This window comes from Labrus mixtus, chromosome 24 (assembly GCF_963584025.1).
Source record: "Labrus mixtus chromosome 24, fLabMix1.1, whole genome shotgun sequence".
NCBI lineage: Eukaryota > Metazoa > Chordata > Actinopteri > Labriformes > Labridae > Labrus > Labrus mixtus.
This window is the reverse complement of record NC_083635.1, coordinates 12,626,630-12,647,496: the sequence shown is the minus strand read 5'-3', so window position 1 is coordinate 12,647,496 and position 20,867 is coordinate 12,626,630. Positions and strand designations below refer to the sequence as shown.

Here is a 20,867-nt window from a genome sequence, read left to right as displayed (position 1 = left end):
ATCTAAAGGGGAGGGAACCATGAAGTATGAGGACAGAGTGCAGCAGGCTGTGTTTGAGAGCAGGAAGAAGAGGGAGGGCTGATGGAACTACGATTCATTCCAGGAAGAGGAGCGGTTTGAGAGAGATACTACAGAGCATTTTTCTCTGTGTTGTAAGACTTATGCAGACCACAAACAAAGGACTGGATGGTTTATTTCACATGTTGTGGGTCAGTAGACACTCAGGTTACCCAAATATATGTTCAAAATCGCTATCATGTCAATTTAATCTTCTAATTTTATTTTCTAACGCCACGGTTTTAGAGTCTCCCAAAACCAAATTAAATTCCAACAATCGAGTCAGACACGGTCATATATTTATAATGTTGGTAAAGCGTCGAACCCAAGATTAATAGTTTAAAAAATGTATTCACAAAGTTTTACTTTGAAAAGTAAAAACGGAAGTAGCAGGTAAATGTAATTTCCTCTAACTTGATTACAGTTTGACTGTAGTTACTAATTATGTCCACTAGATGGCAACCTAACAATGCTTTTTCATTTAACATCCAATAGTTCCACTTTTCCAGTTCGGGGTCACGGGGGACAATATACGGTTTATAGTTTACAAAGAAGCCAATTTTACTTTAAATACAATTAAATACCTACGATTGTCGACAGAATAGTCAATGCTTCATTTTTCTATATTTTTATTTGAGCTAACTACGCTCTCAAAAGTGAGAAAAAATTAAATGTTTTTTAAAACACAAGTGTAGTTCCACACTTTGTCCATTGGAGGGCAGTATATGTACTATTCATAAACCTTTAATGATGAGTTGATGTGCGTGGTCCCATATGGTCTAGCGGTTAGGATTCCTGGTTTTCACCCAGGCGGCCCGGGTTCGACTCCCGGTATGGGAACTTACCTTTTGTGTATTATTTACAGGCTCGTTTATTTAAATGCAAAAAATAATCAAAGCAAACATACAATTTTCAATTAACGCCTTCCGGTGGTGAGGGCTTAGGGCCCTGAAAGACTACAAGTTTATACGAGAAATCCTAGTTAATAAGTTAAATAATATAATGTATATAATTTTAACTTATATGAATTATATAATTTAACTTCAGGCCTACATGATATAATTTAAATTTTTTATCAACCGCAATTGCCTTTAAATATTATCATAAGGATTCAAATGTTACCCAGAGACATTTATTAAATATGTAATTTCATGAAAATTTTGAAAACAAATATTTTCATCAAGATGATTTAAAAAGCAGATTATTGCTTTTTTTCCTGAAAAGGTCTTGATTAAATTATAATAATCTAACATCCGTGTTCCCTTTTTAATTCATTTATACACAATAAAATATATAATTTACAATTTATCTGTATACAAAAAAACATTGTACATGTACAAGAATGTATTTAATGTAGACAGCTGATAATAAACTACATCAAATGCATTTTAGTTAAAACAGGAATCATTGTAGATCACAAAATCAAAAACGGTTTAGATAACAAAATATTAGTTTTTTAATTTAACAAACGTTTTCTTTCACAATTTCACATATAAACACATGGACATATAAATATATATATATTAACATACACACAATTATTTCCCAACATATAAATATCTTTGTTAAATCTTGCAGGATTGCTAGAAAGATTAGTGCTGACTTATCGAAATTCTTGTTGTTTTGATTTCTGGCCCTTGTTGAATTTTTTTGTCCTTTCTCCAGTTTGTTGTCTATGGAAGCCCATTTCTGCCAGTAAAAAAAATAAAAATGAAAATAATAAAGTCTCATAATTTCGACTTTATATCTCATAATTTCGACTTTTTATCTCATTATTATGACTTTATTATTTTCATTTTTATATTTTTAACGGGCGGAAATGGGCTTCCATAGTGTCTGCTTACATTTGCCTGATGTTTTCTTTTGGAAAAGTTTGATTTTTATTTATTTATTTTTATATATAATCCCCCCTAGTGTTGATTTATGTTTGAATTAACTTGCTCCTGTGTATTTTGCTGCTGTATGTTCATCCTCTTTAAGAGTTTGTATAAACATTTTTTGTATATGTTAAATTTGTCAATAAAGACGGTTAAAAAAAAAAAATGTATATAGAATAAAATAATTTAAAACGAAAGAGAAGGAAGACAATTTAATAAATGTTATTTAATTAAATAAATAAATACACATGTTTCTACGTCTTATCCATGTCTATCTAAATATAATAATAAATAATTAATATATAATATAATATAGTATTTTTTGTATATGTTAAATTTGTCAATAAAGACGGTTAAAAAAATAAAATAAATAAATAAATATATATATTTATATAGAATAAAATAATTTAAAACGAAAGAGAAGGAAGAACATTTAATAAATGTTATTTAATTAAATAAATAAATACACATGTTTCTATGTCTATCTAAATATAATATTTATAATGAATATATAATATTCATTATATATTAATATTCATTCAAAAATATAATATAGTATTTTTTGTATATGTTACATTTGTCAATAAAGACGGTTAAAATAATAATAAATAAATAAATATATCTTTTTTTTTTGTTCCCTGTTGTTGCTGCTCGACATTTTGCGTCATCATTGAGCTCCAGAACGATCGTGACGTTTGAACTCCGCGACTGCCCTACTGCCCCGTCTTTGGTTGCGCTTGAGCCGCTCTGCCGGTGGAGGTAATCCGTTTCGTATCCTGTGCTTTGTGTGCCAAAGCTCCGGGGGCTGTCCATGCACGGCACCATGGCTGCGTCCTCACACCGGATCATGCTGGGCCCGCTGGTTGCTGCAGTGGACCAGGGAACGAGCTCCACACGGTTTCTGGTAAGACACACCGGATCCCCGTCGTTATTTTAATATGTTATATAATCCTCATAGACATGTCAAAGCTCAATGTGTCCTTTAACGTAGAGCTTCAGTTTCCAGAAGTTAACCTGCAGACTTTGAACGTGTTTGTTAGTCGGTAAACGTGAATAAATCATCTGTGTGTTCAAACAGCTGTGAATTAATACGGTAGTTTAGAAGTATCCAACGGTACCTGAAGGCAACAGTGGAGTATTTACCTGAGGGGCTTAGAACATAGAATAGAACAGAGTCATAAATGGTGTAAATTAAATATGAAAGATTAAATATAAATGTGTAAAAACAGAGTAGTAAATGGACAGTATTGATAAGTTAAAGTGCAGAGTGTAGACAGATTATCAACAGAAACTATTCAATATAACGGAGAGGAGACGAAGTGAACATGAGTGCAGGGATCATTTATAAATGTAACATGATGACAGTATGGAGAGACAGATATTATCATGATGACAGTTCTCTGCTCTCATGAGGTGAGCTGCTGTACAGAGCTTCATGATCAACAGGCTGACAAAACGTGTTAGTTTGGTTTTCTACAAAAACAAACAAATTGGGTGATGGAAACGTTGTTGCCTGACAAGGAAGGAAATTAAATACAGCTACAGAAACTACAACTAATGTTGTTTTCAAGACAAATTGATGATTTTAAAGGCATAAGGTGCTGCTATTTCTTATGGTTAATCCAGGTTTGTCTCCTATGTTTTGCTTTCTTATTTAAGAAGTATACAGAACAGATGTTGTAGTTTTTGATCTGGGTGTGGCCAATAGGAAAGAGCCAAGACTTTAACTCACATGAGTCATCTCAAACTTGCATAAATGCCACACAACATGTGCTGATGTATTTATAGCCGTGATGATTGTACAATTAAAACTGGCTGTGTGCCAAATACCAACAAAACTCTCAAATGATGACTCGCGATAGTCTCTCCTCTCTCTGTTGTCTCCCAGGCGTTCTCCTCTTTACTTCACTTAAATGTATTCATTTCACTGTCTTTTATTTTATCATCAAAATGTTGAAGTTGTGCTTTAAATCGACAGAAAAGTCATAACTTTAAGAGTCAAGAGAAGCAGGTTTTGGATTTAAAGGATCCCTCCACTGTTCAGAAAACCTAAAAAAACAACAGAGAATTAGAAATCCCCTCATGTCCATGATGGGTTACCTATTAAAAGATTGTGTGCAGGGTTGGAGTGCTGATGCGTTTTCCCTCTGCTGTTTGTCTCTCTCTTTATACTGCAGGTGTTTAACTCGAAAACAGCAGAGCTCCTCAGCCACCACCAGGTCGAGATCAAACAGAGCTTCCCCAAAGAAGGGTAAGAGATAAAATCCAACACATTTTCTAAAAGATGCACGCTCACTTTTGAAACGTGCAGATGTGATGAGCTGCGATTATTCAACCGGATTATTTTCAGATGGGTGGAGGAAGACCCCAAAGAAATCCTGCAGTCGGTGTATGAGTGCATGGAGCGGACTTGTGAAAAACTCACCCAGCTCAACATCGACATCTCAAACATTAAAGGTAGAAATGCAGTGCGACGTCATTTTTTAAATGTATTTCAAAGCAGTGATTTTCTGTCTTGAATCAGTTTAAATTGTCCTTTACATGTAGCGATCGGAGTGACCAACCAAAGAGAGACCACGCTTGTTTGGGACAAAGAAACCGGGGAGCCTCTCTACAATGCGATCGGTACAGCTTTTATGTTTCCTCCTCTCTTTGTCCATCTTTTCATCCATACTCATATTTGACCTTGACAAGTGCAACCAGTCTGACTCTGTCTCGTGATGTCATTCCTGTACCAAACTGTGGCTAACACAATCAAACAGCAGATGTGTTTCTGGTCACTCTAAAATAACTGCAGTAAGGGCGCTGGTGGCGCAGTGGCACAGTGGTTAGTGCGCGCGCCCCCTGTATGGAGGCTGCAGCCTCAAGCGGGCGGCCCGGGTTCACATCCCACCTGTGGCCTCCTTCCTGCACGTCACTCCACTCTCTCTCTCTCTCCCTGATTTCTGACTCTGTCCACTGTCCTGTCTCTCCATTAAAGGCACAAAAAGCCCAAAAATAAATCTTTAAAATAACTGCAGTATTTCATTTTTAGTTTGGCTGGACCTGCGGACTCAATCAACAGTGGAACGTCTCATCAACAAAACTCCAGGAAGGAATAAGAACCACCTGAAGGTGAGCTCCTCGGCCACATGTTATCATATTCAGCACGATATTTGATACAAATATCAACATTTTTCTAATTTAATGGGAGCTTTTGTAGCTGATTTTGCAGTTTTCTCCCAGCCTTTTGAGAGCAAAGCTTCCAGAAACATTTAAAGAGAATCTTGTTTTTTCTTCCTGCAGCATAAAACAGGGCTTCCGATCAGCACGTACTTCAGCGCAGTGAAACTCCGCTGGCTGATGGACAATGTGGACGAGGTCAGGGAAGCCGTCGTCTCTCACCGCGCCATGTTCGGCACCGTGGATTCCTGGCTTATATGGGTAAGTAAAGACTTCCAGGCCTCAACACTTTCAATAAAAATCAGACTTTTGATGTGTTTTTTAATTGACTATGCCTCAGTGTTTGACCGGGGGTAAGTCAGGCGGCGTCCACTGCACAGATGTGACCAACGCCAGCAGAACCATGCTGTTCAACATCCACACCTTGGACTGGGACCCTGAGCTGTGCAAGTAGGACATTTCATTCCTCTTCCCTGCTTTCTGACAGACTTCACAGTTTGACTTCAGATCATATTATATTATATTTTCCAGTTTCTCATTGACCCCGGTGCAGTGTGAAAACAATCCAATCAGAATTAGCTTCTTAATTTCCTCTCCTTCCCATCAGGTATTTTGGTATTCCCATGGAGATCTTACCCAGAGTGAGGAGTTCTTCAGAGATCTATGGCCTCATGGTAAGACCGCACAGATCTGTCACTTTAATGTTTAGTCCACTTCCAATTCAAAAGTAAAACTTTTACTGTTCTGATTTCATTGCTGTGTGACTACACTGTGTTTGCTGGCCACTAATATGACCATAGAGGTTTGACCGTCTGTTGTCAGACTGTTTTTAAGTGCATGAAGGTTGTCTGAGAAACTCTTTTAGGCATTTTTTACGTGTGCCATTGTCTTCTCTTCTCTCACTGGTAGAAAATAAGTTCTAGCCTGGTAAGTAAAACCTCGCCATCATGCAAAAGTAACCCCGCCCTGCTTCTCCGTGGCCAGAGTGAAAACAAGCCATCCCACAGTGCATTTCCAACAATCATGTTTCAGGAGCTGTTGAACATTTGGTCCCTTTCTGCAGATTATGCTTCTTTGTTTATCATCGATTAACTAACAGACATTTGCCGTTCATATTCAAACACACCTTGGCTGCAGCACAGCAAAAACAATCTTCAAAACTCGGCCTTTTAACCTCTTTTGCATTGAGTTGGTAAAACAATTAGGGCACAAATAAAACAACCAATAGGCTAATAGTATCAGCACATATGGGCCTTTACAAAAGTACACATCTGTAATATAATGGTGCATGTGTCAGCATTTTTTTTTTTTTACAGCAAATATAATGCAGAAAACAAAAGAATGTGTGGATTTGGAAATGGTGTTATTGCATACTTTAGCCAGCAGATGGCGCTCTAACTCCACATCTTCCAGTATTACAGGACTTCTGAGTATGTTTGAATCATCATTTTGGTCCAAATTAAAAAAAGAGCCAGCTCGATGAAGACCTAAATATGCCGCCGTATTGCTAATTGTAATTGGTGTAAACTGTCCCCGGCTCTAAATGCAAAAATAAAATTGAATATAACGTTCTTAAACAACGACCGTAACTGTAAGAAAACGACATTATTAGATATGTGAGATTTTTATGTATGCAATTCATGCCATGTGATTGGCTTGCTGCTTTGTGCTGGATAGAAAAGAATGGGTGCATGGATAAGGATCAAATCTATCAATGTTATTATCACAGTGTATTATGTTGCCCCCTAGTGGCCATTCGTCCATAGTTTATAACAGACGCTCATTCAATAAAAAGCAGCTCTTTTTCTGTTGTTTTTAATGCAAGCACACAAAAATAAGTTCATATACTAACACTTTTATACATGCAATCTATTGGGAATGTACTGGATGGCCCCCTGTTGCTTCTGTCATGGCATGCTACTAAACTGGTTGTCGTTCTCGTCCACGGTATCACTGCCAGCATCCTGTTTGCTTGAAATCTCTTCACTCTTTGGCACCGTTTTATTTAAACCAACTAACCAAAACAACAGCCTGATGGAGGAGTGAAGACATTTTAGATTATTACAGGAGCACACTTTCCCTTCACTGTGAAAATGTGGTAGAATAATGATCGCTATGTTTCAGTTATTTGCCTCCATGAAGTCAAATAATGAGTAATTCCCCTTTTTTGTTTTCAGTGTTGTTGTCGGGTGATTAAAAAAGATGTTTTACAGTTCATGACGAGATGATTTAGAATTTTTTTTAACAGAGTAGTTGCTGTTAATTTGATCTTTTACCATCAAATGTGTGTTTGTAGAATCCAGTTTTTAATCACATCGTTGTCATTACTTCACTCAAAATTCATGCAGGGTTTTTTTTATTTAAGTAAACTGGGAACAAAGGTGAAGTTCCTCCATTTGATATCTCATCGGTGAGGATGTGTTCAAGACCAGAATTCTAAAAGAACCACCAAAAAACAAAACAAATAAAACCCTAAAAAATGTAATTTGAATGTAAATGAAACAAACTCTCTGCTAACTCATTAAACAAGCTCGTCCTTCCTCTCGGCAGAAATCTGGAGCTCTTTCCGGCATTCCCATTTCAGGGGTAAGTTTCTCTCCACTCTCCAACATTACTAATATTTACTTGAAATTTTCTGAATGACTAACAATGAGCCTCATCTCTTTAAAAAAGTGTCTCGGGGATCAGTCAGCAGCACTTGTTGGACAGATGTGTTTTCAGGACGGGCAAGCCAAAAACACGTAAGTAGCTTTGTGTGATTTTGTATATTGTGGTTTTCTTTGAGTGTTTTAATAAAACGTCCAGTAAAAGTTAGATTTTGATGTGTTTCAGGTATGGTACTGGCTGTTTTCTGCTGCGAAACACTGGAGCAAAGGTACATTATTCACCATTTGTACTGTAAAGACACACATACATATATGTAGCATATACATGAAGCATTTTCCTTCCTTTTGTTTTGCAGCCTGTTATGTCCGACCACGGCCTCCTGACCACAGTGGCATACAAACTCGGTCGGGACCAACCTGCTTGTTATGCACTGGAGGTACTGAAACTACAATCTACAATCTGACAATAATCCTCTCCCTCTGTCTCTCTCTAGTGACACATCTGTCATTCCTTCTGGTTCTTCTTTCCAGGGCTCTGTGGCCATCGCTGGAGCTGTGGTCCGCTGGCTGCAGGACAATCTGGGCATCATCGAGTCCCATGAAGAACTTGGTAAGCTCTGTTTTCTGTCATCCAAAAAGTGACATTCAGCATCCTTAAAGACTGTGGTGCTGTTTCTCTTATAGATTTTCTGTAAATCGTTCTGAGGGAGTTTTTATCCCAACAACTGGAGGAATTTGAATTTCTTCATATGTTGCTTGACTGATGACTTCAAACTTCATGTTTCTTTCTTTTTCCCCGTGCAGAGAAGTTGGCTGCATCGGTCGGTACATCCTACGGTTGTTATTTTGTTCCTGCATTCTCGGGTCTTTATGCACCTTACTGGGAGCCAAGTGCAAGAGGGTAAGACCAACAACGACTCTGTGGTGTGGAAAACTTTAAACTTAAACTTTAAAGTTTATTGCAACGTGCTCTTTTTTTTTTTTTTTTCCTGTGTCACAGGATCATCTGTGGCCTGACGCAGTTTACTAACAAGCGTCACCTCGCGTTCGCTGCACTGGAAGCTGTTTGCTTCCAGACACGAGAGGTGAGCGCTGCATCCCTCACTGAGTTCTTTCTCTCAAATTATTTTTGGTAAATCTGGTATTTTTTTTGGTGTAAATTACATCGTCTGTGTGGATGCAGATACTTGACGCCATGAATCAGGACAGCGGCATCCCGCTGACTCAGCTGCAGGTTGACGGAGGAATGACGTCCAACAGGTTGCTGATGCAGCTGCAGGCCGACATCCTCTGCATCCCCGTTGGTGAGATTTCCTTACATGATCGTACTTTTCATAATTCTCTGTTTAACGCGGGTCAAAAGGGATCAGTGTTAACATGTCAAAATGAAAGTTAAGACAGCCAGTAAAACAAAAGCTGCCAGTGATCAAACTGGTTCCTCAACAACATGTTTTACCCTCATCCGGCTGCAGAAACTGCACATTTATCTGATGTGAAGCTGTCGGATGATGTCATGGATCTGGGTCACTCTAACATCTTAAATACTCGGGGCCCTTCTTACAAAATAGAGACATGATTTTAGTTTTAAGTGCATCAAATGGAATAAATAAAAACTACAAAATCCTGTCAAAATGTAGTTAATGCTCATTTACATGTTTTGTTTCCACACCTATAGAGTCTCTAACAAGCAATCAAATCTGACAAAATAACCATTTTAATTTGTTCACATAGTTTTTATTCCTAGTAAAGATTGTATTGATTGTTATTTTCAGTGAAGCCGTCCATGCCTGAGACCACCGCTCTGGGTGCAGCGATGGCAGCCGGAGCAGCAGAAGGGGTGAGCGTGTGGAGTCTGAGCCCAGAGGACCTGAGTGAGGTCACCTCGGAGAAGTTTGAGCCTCAGATCAACCCTGAAGGTACAGTCTGTTCTCTCTCTCTCTCTCTCTCTCTCTGAAGCATGTCTCTCATCAGAACTGTTTTCTTTGTGTATGTGCTCTGCAGAGAGTGAGTTTCGGTACGCGCGATGGAAAAAGGCGGTGCAGAAATCCATGAACTGGGAGACCACAGAGCCTCTTGGTAACGGAAACGGTAGGCACTAAATATAAGGCCATGTGACATTTAACAAAATCATAACATGCTGGATCAGCAGTGCTAGGTATTTTAAGAGCAGGCATAATAAACATGTAATAATGTTCCTGGTCGGTTTGATGAGACTGTTTTTATTTGCTCAAAGATGATACATTATTGATTTTCTCTTTGGACTTTTTTGCTAACATTGATATCAGAGAGTTTCTGTAATTCTACTTTTTGTTTCATCTTGTGGTGTTGGAACTAATTCTTTTCATTCTTCTTTCTCTTTTGTTCTTTGCTTCGGATGACTTAAAGGTGAATCTAGCATCTTCAGCAGCGCCCCGCTCGGCTTCTACATCTTTGGCAGCATGTTGATGTTAATTGGTGCGAAATACCTCGCAGGTCAGTGTCTTCTTAAAGTGTACGATTCTATAAGCAAAGGGATTATTACTGACTAACATCTGTGCACTCAGATGCATGAAGATTCAAGTTATTTAGGTTTAAGTGCACAACACTGTTCAAGTTTTTGTTGGGAGTAAGCAAGCAAATATCGGCAAGAATAAAAATTAATTAATTCTTTATTTATTTATTAATTTAATAAAAATTTGAATTTCTTGGTGCTGTTTGGTCTCCTAAATAAGAGACGTTTTCTTTATGGAATTAAGTTTGAAGTGAGCATTTAATATAACAAGTGTAGATCATACTCTCAGTTACACACCTCAATTCATCCTCTAAACTTCTCATCAGCATCTCAGTTATTAATGCTAAGCCTAATGCTACGTTCTTGAAATCCTAGACATGTGAACAAACCATGTTACACTGTTTCCACTGATGGGGAAATATAACTTTTCTATGAATGAACTCCAAATGCTTTTCCTTCCACGTTAGGCCACCTTTAGGCTCCAGCTCTTGGAGGCGTTGAAACAAAAAGGAGAAAAGAAAAGTAGAAAACAAACACTCTCCACGTTGGACCGCCTCCTGTCCACTCGGTTGCACTCTTTCCCCAAACATAAAGGCATTCCAGGAGAAAGACACTCCTGCTGAATCTCCCCGCTGACTGGAAAAACAAGTGACAACTCACTAATGGGACTTTCTCCTGATTATCTGCCTCCTTTTTTCATTGGAATGCTTTTTTATTCTGCAGGATACATCAACACAACGGTACATTTTTATTTTAGATTGCATGCAGTATTTATTTTCTTTTACAGTATTGATATAAATCTCTGAGATAATTTATGGAAGCTCCACCAGTGGTTGTTCAGATTGTCATTATCTCTCCACAGACGTCATGTGTAGTTTGCGGTCTTATTTGCATCCCTAAGTGGTTCACCTGGTGGCCCAGACTCTCAACCAGGAGCTACAATAGAACATTTAGTGCACTTTATAGTTTTGTTCTGTCTTGTGGAAGCAGTGTACTAACAGAGTCTAATATATATTTTTTCTAACAAGTGGAATTAAGACGCTGAAAGGTTAGTTTTAAGCTAAATGAAAACAAGGGAAGGATGAAAGTGAATGAACTGGTGAGACTCTTGTACATACTTTTTGTAAATAAATAGTTGGGTAATGTGCGATGAGGAATTGGCAACAATTTCTGGATTATTTTTGTTCACATTGAAAATATGAAGACATGTGAATAGAGAGGAACACAAATTAGTGTATTTCTGTGAATTTGGCACGTAAATAAATCTCAAAAACAAACAAAGAAGAACGTTAAGACCACTGAAGCAGATGTTGGTTATAGATGTAATGAATCAAAAAATATATTTCAACAAAACTTGTGATATCAGTTCTCTAGCCTCATGCTGTTATCCTTTTTTTGGTGCTAATTTTGACGCAACATGAGAGGAAAGTCTTTTTAAAAAAACTTGAACTGCTTTAGAAAGGTGCAGTGTTCCATGGTCTGCACAACATCTGCTGAATTATGCAAAAATCTTTGTCGAACAAATCACATGCATAGCCGACAGTTAATAATCGAGAAAGCTTTTTTTTTTTTTTTGGCATTAAAATGTTCAGAGATTGATATTTATTCCTAATAAATGTGTTGTATTTGACTTCTGTGATGACCTGGAAAATAAACAGTCAGTTTATTTATTTGGATGAAGACAAGAGCAGATAATTAGTTTTAAGCGATTGGTGAGTATAGTCCAATAAAGGTATGAAATAACAGAGTTTAAAGATTCATTGTGCTCATTTAAACACTTTGGAAAAGGGTATTTACCAATGAACCTTGTTATATTCTTGAACACAAAAGAGTTTTTCATTATCTCTAAATGTATCAGACTCATCAGACTGTTTAGAGGATTTTTCAAACGTATTTCCTCATACTTGCTAAAACAGAACAACATTCTGATTTGGACCAAAGGATCACTCAACCTGCTTTAAAGGGGAAATCCCCAAACACTTGATACGCTCAAAAGGAAGCCAACAAATAGTCCAACAAACATTCACTTCCATTTAATTTAAAGTTTCGGACTTCCGTTTGCACATTTTAAGATTGGACTTGTTTTTTTTTTTTTTTAATATTTATGGTTTTTAGGTGTAAATGGGGTTTATGTGTATCAAAATAAGTGCGTTTATCCTAACCAATGCACATATTTATCTTTATTTTGTATCTTTTATGTAGCCTAGCTATTTTTAATTAGTATTTCCCCTTATTTCTATTTTATTTCTATATTTAATACTATAATTGCTACAGTCTTTCAAGCTTTAGTTGTTAAATTGGTCAATGGGGGATCACTTAAGCCTATAAGATTTTTTCCCCCCTTCTCTTTAATGTTTCAGTTATGGTTCAGCAGGTCAGCTTTTCTTAAGTATAAAGCTACAATGAGCCTAACTTAAAAAAAAAAAAAAACATAATACGTGTGTGTGTGTGACATTGGGTAATCTTATATTTTAACGTTTGCTATGCAGTTGAGTTAATGGATAACTTGAAGAGACAGAATTGTTCATGGGTTTTGCTTATGTGTCCAGCAGATCATCCCTCATTTGCATTTCAACTGACCCTTAATATCTTTAAACTGGCTGATAAAATGAGTTTCAGTCATTTTGCACATTTAACTTCTTGCAGATAAAGATCGACTTTTGTAGTTGTTTTTCCTTAAATAACAAAAACAAAAAAAACAACCGGTTTACTCTTTGAAGCAGTCTGTGATGTGACGTAATCTGTCTGCATATAAAAAACAATTTTAACAAAACACCAGGCTCACCTTGATCTGCCGTGAACCAGGAAGTGGGGGTGTGTTGCTTTGCAGTTTGTTCCTCATTTCTGGTCGTAAAGTACAACAGTGCAGACAGGTGAGGCAGTGATACAGTACATTTAGTACACCTTGTCAGTCACGCTTGACCGCACTGTGCTGACAGCCTCTTTACATTCCAGGTGTGCTTTTGGTGAGAGTAGAAACTCAAAGTGGATCTGAGTGTTTTTAAATGACTACTTAAACATGTTGGATCCAAAAGGGAACGAGATCAGAGGGAGCCAGCTTCAAGCAGCATGGACCGACTTCAGCCAGAGTAACACAGGTTTGTTTTTATGAATACGGTAACCAGATATTCACATTCAACACGTAGGCGACTTTATGTTCTAGTAGTTGACTCACTTCTGTTGTATTAAGGCAGAGGGGAAATGGGAAGACTACTTCTTACTACTTGAAACCTCAGTTAAAGTATGAAAGCGTTGTACCATGAATGGTTGGGTTGTACAGAAGCCCTAAAAGGACAGACATCCACACAGTTTTCTCCATTTTCCTGTGATAGCAAATTCATTTTGATTTCTTTTTTTCTTAAGATCTTAAGAAATCTGCTAAAACAATGACAGCCAGCGTTAGTATCACTAGATAAGGAGATAAATAAGTGCAGAGATCTTGAGATAGCAGCTGAAATATACTCCTTATCACGGGAAAACAGAGTTAGACAAAGAGTATTAATGCATGTCTGCTTATGGCTTCCGTAGTTATGAATGTGTATTTCCTTCACTGTAATAGATTTGAAAAGTTTCCCTTCTTCACATACTTCACAACATTCATTATGTTATATGGGCTCATTATGTGTTTGTAGTGTAACCACCCACTTCTTTACAGTGATTGGTATTGAAGTGGCACTTATGTGAATACTTCTTTTTGTTGTTTGCCGTTTACATCCCATTATATTTCCAAATGAAAACTCTCCTTCTTTGAGATATCATTACGTCTTTCCATTTGATCAAATACATCTGTGAATAGTCTCAACTGTTCTCTCTCTCCCCCTCCAGTTTTCATCACCGCTGATCCCAAGCTGCCAGATCACACCCAAGCTTTTCCCAAGAAGAACACTGTAAAAGAACTGCTAATGATGAGACGACAGGTGAGTCACAGGTAGAGCAGGTATGTGTACAAGTATATGGACATGATAAGACATGTTTAAGAACATTGAATTTGTTGGGTTTGGATCTCACACAGAAAGTTTCCTGTTCCTATTTGTTGCTTTTTTTTTTTATCTTGGAGTTTAGATTTTTCATTTTTGGGCTTTTATTTAGATAGAGTGAGAGACTGGGGATTTGACATGCAGGAAAGGGGCCACAGGTCGGACTTGAACCCGGGCCGTCCTCTCACAACCTAACCCCTTTGCCCCTTGGTTTTATGACATTCATTTAACGTGCTGAAATGAAAATAAAGCGTTCGATTACTCTCTTTTAGAAATGGAACTGCTCACGGGACGACGTCAACTTGGAGCAGAGGTTGAAGATTCCAAAGTCTGAGGCGTTTGCAAACAACATAAATCTTCATCAGCTGGGCCCTCCAGCACCAGTTTACTCCATGATTACTAATCATTTCGTCCCTGCTGCTCCAGAGTATAATCCCAATCCCCTGCAACAAATACAACATCCACCTCTGCAGGGACAAATGGCGCCAGCGGCTGATGTCAGAATGTCTTTGTTTCACTGGCAAATACTACAAGAGGTGAAGAGAGTTGGAGGAGTTTCTCCTGAGCAGCTGAACATGCAGGATTCAGATGGTGACACGTATGTACTGATGAAGAAAATGATTCATTCAGATCAGTGATTGTCAGTAGGCAGAGAATTTAAAATAATTAATAATTAATATATCTAGGAAGTATTCATCTGACACCTACCCTGCGTCAGTGGTTTCAGGCTTTAAAAACAACAGCATAGAAATCATCGATCTTCTGGTTGATCGTCTCGTTTGCCTTTGTGAGTCATTTAATGGCATCAGTTTTAATTTCAGTCTATTTAATTACCACTTAAAAACTTCTCACAGGAGGTTTAAAATAGTTAGTAAAATGAAACTAAACAGTTTCTCTTGTTAGCCACCACAAATAAAGAATAAATATCTATAATATTTATGTCAGCTACAACTTAAAATTTTAAAGTAGAAATTGTTAGGTGAAAAAAAAATAATATTGAGCTACTTGTCCAATATATATTCAGCTATAGAGTTGATAAACTGTGTATAAATATATGTTATTTGCCTTTTTTTTTTTAGGTATCTTCACATAGCCGTTGCACAAGGGAAACGGGCTCTTGCTTTTGTGCTCGCTGCAAAAATGGCCAGTTGTGGCTCCCTGGACATGAAGGAACACAATGGGCAGGTAAAAACCAAAATCAAGGCTTCATGTGTGCGTCCTTTAAGAGCACTAGATCACATACTAACTGCATTGTTGTACTTTACACACAGACAGCTCTTCAGATAGCCGCCGCCACAAATCATCCCTTCATAGTCCAGGACCTGCTCCAGCACGGAGCCGACGTCGACCACAGGGACCTGTGGGGCTGCTCTCCTCTGCATGTGTGTGCTGAAAAAGGCCACTTCCTCAGTCTCCAGGTGCGAGCTCGCTGTAAAACACAAATCATACTCAAGTAGAAGAGATTAAAATCTGCACCTGGATCTGTCAACGTTTGACTTTGTCACGGGAGGGGGCTGGAGTCGATCCCAGCTGTCATTGGGGAGAGGCGGGGCACACCCTAGACTGTTGATACTACACCTGTCTTTGTTTGAATTTCTCTTTATTTCCTTGTCCTTCAAAATTAAAATTAGCTCATTGAGAGTTTAACTCATGAACTCCAGAGTCACAGTTGGCAGCCTAATCTGTCCTGGGACTTTTTTTTTTAACCAGACAGCTTAACTTTCTTTCTAAGAGCTTTTTTTTTTAAGTGTCTATCCTTATTCTACAAACATGGTCCCCCATGACCTCAGACATGCACTCTGAGCTTACAATATATAGGAAACCCTGTTTACGATCGTGAATCTTTAACACTGCTAAGGTGCTGACTCGCTAATGTATAACTTTTTATTAACCCTGTTACCATGACAACCTGTGTCTCAGTGCACTCCACCAACTGAGCTTCATTGGTTGATTTACATTATGGGTCATATTGTTGCCGTGCCTTACACAATTCATCTTGAACCTGTTTGTCTTTTTCTACAGAGCATCTGGAGGACCCTGATGGGGAGCGGGCGAACTATTGATATAGAAATGTATAATTATGAAGGTGAGCATACTGATTTAATCATGTAATGTCAGTATTTCTGATGCCTCTGTGACATACCTTTCTGATTTAACACTTGAGTTGTCTACCTGCAGGTCATACAGCGCTGCACACAGCCGTGTTGTCTCACAGCGCTGTTGTTAGAGAGCAGAGGCGTCAAGGAAATTGTTGTTCATTCACGGTGATGGAGCAGGGGCAGAAGAGACAGAGTTATATTGAGTGTCTTAAGACTTTGCTGCTCATGGGCGCCTCCTGTGGGACAAAGGTAATTATTGCATTCCCATGGTCTGAATAAACCGTGAACTGGTTGCATTTGTTTGCTGGTTTGTTTTATTCCACATATTAATGACCCTGTTTTGATGTTCATTCTTTAAGGATTTAAAAAGTGGACGCACGTGTCTGCACATGGCTGCTGAGGAGGCAGATGTGGAGCTGTTTCACATTTTCTTTGAGGAGTCGTCCACTCTGCAAATTGTGAACGCTAAGGTCATCTTCCAATATTGGCGCAATGAAATCCAATTAAAAGTTAGGCAATGCAAAAAAGTGCACGTCTTTAAGTGGTGCTTCTGTGTGTTTCAGACATTCAGCGGAAACACAGCCCTGCACATCGTCAGCTCTTTGCAAAACCACAACAGGCAAGTGGAAATGGTGAAGCTGCTGATGCGAAAAGGAGCCGACCCCGGGATCAGGAACTTCGAGAATGATCTGCCGTCTCAGCTGGTGCCTGAAGGCCCCATAGGGGAAAAGGTAGAGTACGGCTACGTTATGTTTTCACCTGAATTTGAACCATACCGTTATGAAGCTCAGGATGTTTATGTGCTGTAAAAATGTCTATTTTCTCTCGTAGGTGAAGAAGATCCTGAAAGGGAAGTATTGTCATGCTTAAGTAAAGCTCAGGAACACTGTCAGTCAGATAGTCCGCTCTATTATGTAACTGTTTGCCCAAACAAGGCAGATGCTGGTTGTTTCCATGAAACATGCAAATTGTTCATTACCATGTAATGCTTCAAGAAAAAGTTATTGTTTGAAATGTTTGTGTTGTAACTCTTATTTCAGGCAGATGATGTTTGAAACTTTATGTACAATGAGTGAATATGTATTTAGTAGTTTTGAGTAATTATTCATTATATCATATCCGTTTTTTAAGTAGAATGTTTAGCTGCATTTATTTGCAGATATGAGATGTAAAAATTAAATAGCCACATGTTAGGTGTTACTTTAAATGGGTGATCAGTGTATACTGTTGTCCATTTAAAAGCATTTTAGAGTTGTAAGGTTGTCTTGCATGGATTTTTTATTGTCAATTAATTTTTGCAGCCTGATAAAAAACTATGGATGTATAAGAAATGTATTATGTTTGTGTTTCTTAGTATAGGAACAAAAAAAATAAAAAAATAAGGCTTATTTGTTAAATGGTTTGGCTTTAATACTACAGTCCTTGTTATCAACAATCACAGTTAAAGTCTGACTCTTAAAGCACAAAGAGACCTGCAGAGGAACAAGAACAGGTGTGAGGTCGTTGCATTAATGTTGCTTAAATATCATACAATATGAATCCTCGGGACCTTTTACACAGATACTAGATTGTGTTGTCGCTGTTTTGCTTTCAAATTCAAAAAACATTTGTGTTTATTATTGAAGAAAGACTCTAAAATTCATATTTCCCATCATGTGAATATTTTATTTACACTGGACATAATGTTTTCTTCACTCAAAATGAGTCCTTGCACACACACTGTTCCGCAAAAATATACGTTCTTTAATCCGTTTAGAGAGGATTTATCAGCTCCGATGGAAGCGCAGCACAGACAGTCTTTCGTTCCCAGCTCTCGTGGACAAGCAGGACTCTCCCTTCAAACCATGCTTACATAGTGAGTGGATGATTTCCTCTGGTGGAAAATAAAGGAAACTTGTCATGCAATGTCACTAAACAATCACTCCAGATAGAGACGGCGTTGAACTTACCTGGATCGTTCTCAGCTATAGTGATGAGGTAGAATAAACCTTTACTGGAGAGCAGCGGAGCTACCAGAGGCAGAAAGCGGTCTGTGACCTCTCGTCCTCGTCTCCCACCAGCCCAGGCTGCTTCTATACCTCTGCTGCCGACCTGGAAGAAAGGCACGATATCTTTAAAAATCATCATCAGCAGTCAATGAAATGCTGTAGAGAGCTGGATCACCTCCTCTGAAGGGGTGACCACATAAGGAGGGTTGAAGAGGAGGACGTCCACTTTCCCGCCTAGTCGAGGCAGAAGAGAGTCCACCTGAAGTGAGGAAACAAAAACACCCTTATAAATTCAAATTCTTGTAATTTACGACTGTAGTAGGCTATTGAATGCCTCACCAGGGATGTGAGAACAGGCTGCAGAGACACATTGTTGCAGGAAGCCGTCTTTGCTGTGCACTGAGCTGCTGCCGGATTCACATCAGTGCAACTAAAAGAGACGATAAGTGATGATTTCCTTGATACATTTAGAATAGAAAAGCTTAAATTCACTAAAATGATGTGATGAAAAGATGTTCCACACTCACAGATAAAGAGCTGAAGGGCCAATAACTGATGCCAGAAATGCTGACACCACTCCAGAGCCACTGCCCACCTCCAAACACACGGAAGGGCTGCACACAGCAGAGGAAAGAAACATTTCATTTGAGCGTTATTGAAAAACGTGATGCGTTCAGGTACAATCATGTAACTTTTCAAACCTCATGAGCTGGAGTCTCTCTGCATCCTTTTCCAGCGCGTCAATCAGTAGAAACGAGTCCTCAGCAGGCTCGTAAACATCCCTGAAGTCTCCCCGTCCCGCATGAGAGTATACAGGTGTGGGGAAACCTGTGGTCATGTTTCCGTCTCAGCTGCAGGTGAGGCGTGAGGAACTTCTCTGCTCCTTCACATTTGGTGGGTAAATGTTACCTTTAGTGTCATGAGCCGTGCAACTCTGTCGTTTTCATACGTTTGAGTCAGTTTTACTCACAGTACAGCTCATGTTCGCCACATTGAAGCTAAGCAACCAACTTCCGTGTATACGACCCCACGTCACCGTGACGTAGACGATAGGGACGTACAGTAACCTCTCAGATGTTAAAAAAGCGTAAAACGTAAAAGAGTAAAAACAGACAGTTGATTCTCTATGTAACAATGTAGGAAGGAAGGAATAGATACTGTTATACCGGTGTTTTTATTTTACTATTATCATTATTTTTCTACAGTATTATTATATTATTAGTTTTTTTTGTGTTTCTTAAATTTATTGATAATATATATATTTGTTAATTATTATTTGTGCTTGTGTTTTCGCCCCCTGGCATGGTTATGTTATTATAATTTATGTGTCTATGTAAAATACAAAGTAGATGACATGCATACTGGTTTCTGTCCTAAAATAGAAGCATTGTGCTTCCTGAAATAATAAGACTATTGTTGAGATGTCATGCCTGGCTTGATTCCCTGAGCTCAATTAGGAGCAACAATAATCACCTGTGCTGGCTGCAGCAATCATCCACAGGTGAATGAGATCCCCAAATCAGGTCTAAAGGGAAGGGGAGCTCATTGCTCAGTTTGCTCTCCAAAGGAGAAGACCTGTTCCACCTTTCTTCCGTCCACATGTGAGTTATTGTTTGAGTAAATTAGTTTAGTGATTGTATATGATGCAGAGGCAGACTTTATTATTTAATTACATCCTGTTTACTGAGCCTGTTAATTAATAAATAAATATTATTTGTTAACAAGGCAAATAATTAATTGTCATGTTTTGTCCCCGAAACAGGAAAAACCACTACGGAAAAATCTGTGCTAATAAAAACCTTAAAGTGGAATCATTCCCATGTTAACTCACCTTTAACATGTCAATGAGCCCTCAACATTTAGGTTACACCTAAAACAACTACACAACAAACATAATGAAATACAATTAAGATGCTAAATAAAGTAAAAAAAGAGATTACGCAAGTTAATTTATTAAATCAGCTGATTACATTTTCCAATAAACTCTGTTATCAGTCAAATAATGAAAGATGTGGTTGAAATTATTATTTAATCAGGAACCTTAATCTTTATCTGACTCATCTGCAGCCTCAATGGACCACAACATGGAAGCTAATTAACTGTGACAGTTCAGCGTGATGGGCAGCGTGTATTTTAGTTGCACACTTCTACCTCAAATACCCAAAAATCACATGATCTGCTTTATTTTCTTTAACTGCTGTTTTTTGTTTTATGGAAATCACTGATTACACTTTGTTTCAAACAGTTCGTATACAAATAAAGTTAATTTTTATAATAGGACAATTATTTTCAACCATTTTTTACACTTGTCTTAAGACTAATGTTAAAACAAACTGAATGAAAAGACTTAATAATTTGTAAGTGGTTGGAAATTAAAGTGACTACACTTTAACTACTACAAGATTAAACATGTGTTTGTAAGGTCAGCAAAATATTAGTGTTTTCTTTTGTATAAAAGCAGGAGTGTTTGGATAATTTCACTAGTAGACAAATCATTTAAACATCCATCCACATTTTTAGATTATAAATCTAAAAATGTTTTTGTTAAGGGTTCAAATTTGAGGTAACCATCACCATGGGGCATCAGGTCAGGATGCAGGAATCCAACAA

General features: G+C 38.0%; 3 protein-coding genes and 1 non-coding gene across 7 annotated transcripts; 3 read left to right on the top strand and 1 right to left on the bottom strand.

Moving 5' to 3' along the window:
* The first annotated feature begins 825 nt into the window (after positions 1-825).
* Positions 826-897, top strand: trnae-uuc (transfer RNA glutamic acid (anticodon UUC)). Its single transcript has one exon. It is a non-coding gene; the product is annotated as a tRNA-Glu (tRNA).
* Positions 898-2,624: 1,727 nt separating this feature from the next.
* Positions 2,625-11,941, top strand: gk (glycerol kinase). Of its 2 annotated transcripts, XM_061032324.1 has the most exons (21): positions 2,625-2,838; positions 4,112-4,185; positions 4,285-4,391; positions 4,482-4,559; positions 4,969-5,048; positions 5,220-5,357; positions 5,437-5,546; positions 5,704-5,770; positions 6,006-6,023; positions 7,647-7,682; positions 7,770-7,837; positions 7,929-7,971; positions 8,059-8,139; positions 8,234-8,312; positions 8,507-8,603; positions 8,703-8,787; positions 8,886-9,006; positions 9,475-9,618; positions 9,704-9,790; positions 10,088-10,174; positions 10,661-11,941. In XM_061032324.1, the coding sequence occupies exons 1-21, from the start codon at positions 2,746-2,748 to the stop codon at positions 10,669-10,671; spliced, it is 1,704 nt and encodes a 567-aa protein (XP_060888307.1). In that variant the 5' UTR covers positions 2,625-2,745; the 3' UTR covers positions 10,672-11,941. The 2 variants fall into 2 exon arrangements, with proteins under 2 accessions (XP_060888307.1, XP_060888309.1); XM_061032326.1 differs by lacking the exon at positions 6,006-6,023.
* Positions 11,942-12,816: 875 nt separating this feature from the next.
* nfkbiz (nuclear factor of kappa light polypeptide gene enhancer in B-cells inhibitor, zeta) lies at positions 12,817-17,601 on the top strand. Of its 3 annotated transcripts, none has more exons than XM_061032328.1 (10): positions 12,817-13,066; positions 13,149-13,291; positions 14,019-14,110; positions 14,443-14,768; positions 15,250-15,355; positions 15,442-15,588; positions 16,193-16,256; positions 16,349-16,518; positions 16,629-16,739; positions 16,833-17,601. In XM_061032328.1, the coding sequence occupies exons 2-10, from the start codon at positions 13,213-13,215 to the stop codon at positions 17,076-17,078; spliced, it is 1,341 nt and encodes a 446-aa protein (XP_060888311.1). In that variant the 5' UTR covers positions 12,817-13,066; positions 13,149-13,212; the 3' UTR covers positions 17,079-17,601. The 3 variants fall into 3 exon arrangements, with proteins under 3 accessions (XP_060888311.1, XP_060888312.1, XP_060888310.1); XM_061032329.1 differs by lacking the exon at positions 12,817-13,066 and having other exon boundaries at positions 13,078-13,291; positions 16,833-17,000; positions 17,101-17,601; XM_061032327.1 differs by lacking the exon at positions 12,817-13,066 and having other exon boundaries at positions 13,078-13,291.
* A 320-nt stretch (positions 17,602-17,921) lies between these two features.
* Positions 17,922-19,301, bottom strand: n6amt1 (N-6 adenine-specific DNA methyltransferase 1). Its single transcript, XM_061032917.1, has 6 exons — positions 18,959-19,301; positions 18,785-18,871; positions 18,597-18,687; positions 18,433-18,516; positions 18,219-18,360; positions 17,922-18,142 (listed from the first exon to the last, which is right to left on the bottom strand). The coding sequence occupies exons 1-6, from the start codon at positions 19,093-19,095 to the stop codon at positions 18,036-18,038; spliced, it is 648 nt and encodes a 215-aa protein (XP_060888900.1). The 5' UTR covers positions 19,096-19,301; the 3' UTR covers positions 17,922-18,035.
* Positions 19,302-20,867: the final 1,566 nt, after the last annotated feature.

Bases quoted from the DNA above. Each gene is read 5' to 3' on its own strand.
- nfkbiz (XM_061032328.1), top strand. From the start codon at position 13,213: ATGTTGGATCCAAAAGGGAACGAGATCAGAGGGAGCCAGCTTCAAGCA. The intron at 14,111-14,442 runs GTGAGTCACAGG...ACTCTCTTTTAG, and splicing joins TGCTAATGATGAGACGACAG to AAATGGAACTGCTCACGGGA. The intron at 16,740-16,832 runs GTCATCTTCCAA...TGTGTGTTTCAG, and splicing joins TGCAAATTGTGAACGCTAAG to ACATTCAGCGGAAACACAGC.
- n6amt1 (XM_061032917.1), bottom strand. From the start codon at position 19,095: ATGACCACAGGTTTCCCCACACCTGTATACTCTCATGCGGGACGGGGA. The intron at 18,872-18,958 runs GTTTGAAAAGTT...TGCTGTGTGCAG, and splicing joins GAGAGACTCCAGCTCATGAG to CCCTTCCGTGTGTTTGGAGG. The intron at 18,143-18,218 runs GTAAGTTCAACG...ATTTTCCACCAG, and splicing joins TATAGCTGAGAACGATCCAG to AGGAAATCATCCACTCACTA.
- gk (XM_061032324.1), top strand. From the start codon at position 2,746: ATGCACGGCACCATGGCTGCGTCCTCACACCGGATCATGCTGGGCCCG. The intron at 8,313-8,506 runs GTAAGCTCTGTT...TTCCCCGTGCAG, and splicing joins CGAGTCCCATGAAGAACTTG to AGAAGTTGGCTGCATCGGTC. The intron at 8,788-8,885 runs GTGAGCGCTGCA...GTGTGGATGCAG, and splicing joins TTTGCTTCCAGACACGAGAG to ATACTTGACGCCATGAATCA.